At 34.6% G+C, this 2,731-nt stretch overlaps 1 protein-coding gene across 1 annotated transcript; it reads left to right on the top strand.

Moving 5' to 3' along the window:
- Window positions 1-544: 544 nt before the first annotated feature.
- LOC115709995 (aquaporin PIP2-2) lies at window positions 545-2,348 on the top strand. Its single transcript, XM_030638283.2, has 4 exons — window positions 545-1,134; window positions 1,299-1,594; window positions 1,685-1,825; window positions 1,923-2,348. Exons 1-4 carry the CDS (start codon window positions 828-830, stop codon window positions 2,040-2,042), a joined length of 864 nt encoding a protein of 287 aa, XP_030494143.1. The 5' UTR covers window positions 545-827; the 3' UTR covers window positions 2,043-2,348.
- Window positions 2,349-2,731: the final 383 nt, after the last annotated feature.

Here is a 2,731-nt window from a genome sequence, read left to right as displayed (position 1 = left end):
TTAACTTTCTATTTACATAACAAATTCACTTGAAACCAAATATTATTAATGTTAGAAAACACAACACATCAATGGTTATTGTATATCAATCATTATTATTCATACTGATCTAAAAAATCATTATTCATTTCCAATCCCCAATTTAAATAATTTATACATGACATTGAATGTTCTTTAAAAGTTGATCAAAAACTAGGATAATCAAGAAAGTTCAAGAAAACATATATTTGACTAATTAGAGTATAAGAAAAGAAATGTTGTGAAATAGTGAAAAAAATACCAACCGTGAGTTAAGGTTCAAAAACAGAGCTATATTCGTTGATTATTAATTAGCTTCTTCTGGCTTATTATACCAAACTTTTTGAGAGACTTTTGGAACTAACTAGAACATGCTCAACTAATCTTAAAACAATAAAATGAACAAGAAAAATCCAGCTAATAGTTTTTTTTTTTTTTATTTGTTTATTTTTTTTTAGTGCATAATGTTTTCACTTTTAGATAAACATATTTATGAGTTGGATTTGTTTTAAAAAAATAAAGAATAAAAAAAGGCGAAAATTCCAAGAATCAGTGGGGGCAAAGAAAATAGATAAACAGTAGCAATTAGCTTGGTCGGCAAATATTTATGTTTTATTTCGTAAGAATTAAAAAACATTTATAAAAAAATAATAATAACGAAAATTCTCACATATATATATAGGCCTTTCGAGTGGTTCAATTACCACAAATCAAAACGACTTGACTATCTCAGTAGCCTGGGCTTAGCAGGAAACGACACTATTTTTGCTTCTTTCTTTCTTTCTTTGTTCTTTTGTGTGTTAACAACAATGGTGAAGGACGTTGAAGTGGGAGGACAGCAAGGGTACTCGGCCAAGGACTACCAGGACCCGCCACCAGCCCCATTATTCGACGCCGAAGAGCTTGGTCAGTGGTCCTTTTACAGGGCTATCATTGCTGAGTTTGTGGCCACGCTTTTGTTCTTGTACATCACAGTTTTGACAGTCATCGGTTACAAAAGCCAGACTGATCCAGCCAAAAGCGCCGATGCCTGTGGTGGCGTCGGAATTCTGGGTATTGCTTGGGCTTTCGGTGGCATGATCTTCGTGCTAGTTTACTGCACAGCCGGAATCTCTGGTCAGTACTCTCTAACTGTGACATTGTATTTAGCTTGTATTTCTAGTTCATGGTGTGTTCGATAAAATGTTCCACTCTGTTTTCTTTATAATTTTTTTAACTCGGGTACACATATATTTTGGTTTGGATTATGAGCTGATGATGTGATTGATTAAAATGAGCAGGAGGACACATTAACCCAGCTGTGACTTTTGGACTGTTCTTGGCAAGGAAGGTGTCTTTGGTACGAACCATTTTGTACATAGTGGCTCAGTGTTTGGGAGCCATCTGCGGGTGTGGGCTAGTGAAGGCTTTCCAGAGTGCTTACTACGATAAATACGGCGGAGGAGCCAACTCCCTTGCCGATGGATACAGCACCGGTACTGGACTTGCCGCTGAGATAATCGGCACCTTTGTTCTTGTCTACACTGTCTTCTCTGCTACTGACCCCAAAAGAAGCGCAAGAGACTCCCATGTTCCCGTAAGTACTACTACTCTACTACCCAATCCAAAACTAAAAACCCTTTATCATAAACAACTTATTAATAACATTCTTATGTCAAAATGACAGGTCCTGGCACCACTTCCAATTGGGTTCGCCGTGTTCATGGTTCATCTTGCCACCATCCCCATCACTGGTACTGGTATCAACCCAGCTAGAAGTTTCGGAGCTGCAGTGATTTTCAACCAGGAGAAGCCATGGAATGACCACGTATGAATCTTAAAACCCAATCTTTTTGTTTGTACTATCTTGTAGCAAATTTATGATATTTCTAACTAATAAGCATGTGTTTTCCATCATCGATCAGTGGATCTTCTGGGTGGGACCATTCATTGGAGCTGCCATTGCTGCTTTCTACCACCAATTTGTATTGAGAGCAGCCGCTGTCAAAGCTCTTGGATCATTCAGAAGCACCAACACCATGTAATCTGGAACAGAGAGCAATCAAAGTATCAGTTTTTCTCTTATCTGGGCACTAGTATATTTCAAAAACGAAAAGATCAATTACATCTTCGAAATTCTCACAAGGAGGTTTCATTTGGAGCTTGGTGTTTATGTATATGATTTTTAAGTATCTGTTGTAATTTTCTGTTTTGGGGACCTTTTTTAGATGTGCCCCTTTTCTTGTTTTTTCTTTCTGCTTTGTTTCTTTTCTTTTCCATCTCCTTTTACGAGTGTCTGTATCCTTATATTATCAGTTTCATCGACGAAAAATCAAAGTTCATGATCAAAACCAATTGTGTTGTGTTTTTCCTCCATGACCCTAATATGAAATTGTTATGTTTTTACTATATTTTTTCCATCATAAAAAACATTTAAATGAATTAAGAAACAATAACAACTCTGTTGATACAAGGAAGAATAAAAGATAGAAGTGTTTGGATGAGTAGATAAGCCAGAGTTCTTGCCAAAAAATAATGTTGATAAGCGAAACTTTCTATAACATTAATATTAATTTATAATAAATGAAAATAAATAAATAAATAAGAACTAAAGATGTTACGGATATATACATTTAAAATACTTCTCAAATTTGTATGTATATATTTATTTTAGAGATTATTTCATAAATATACAAAAATAAAAAAAATTATAAAAATACATTTATATAAAATT

This window comes from Cannabis sativa, chromosome 3 (genome assembly GCF_029168945.1).
Source record: "Cannabis sativa cultivar Pink pepper isolate KNU-18-1 chromosome 3, ASM2916894v1, whole genome shotgun sequence".
Lineage (NCBI taxonomy): Eukaryota > Viridiplantae > Streptophyta > Magnoliopsida > Rosales > Cannabaceae > Cannabis > Cannabis sativa.
Note: the sequence above shows the minus strand (reverse complement) of the source record. Positions and strands in the feature narration are given on the sequence as shown.

What these genes read in the sequence shown, in the direction of transcription:
- LOC115709995 (XM_030638283.2), top strand. Translation starts at nt 828, where the DNA reads ATGGTGAAGGACGTTGAAGTGGGAGGACAGCAAGGGTACTCGGCCAAG. An exon ending in CAAGAGACTCCCATGTTCCC is followed by an intron (nt 1,595 to 1,684) that starts GTAAGTACTACT and finishes TCAAAATGACAG; the next exon opens with GTCCTGGCACCACTTCCAAT. An exon ending in AGAAGCCATGGAATGACCAC is followed by an intron (nt 1,826 to 1,922) that starts GTATGAATCTTA and finishes ATCATCGATCAG; the next exon opens with TGGATCTTCTGGGTGGGACC.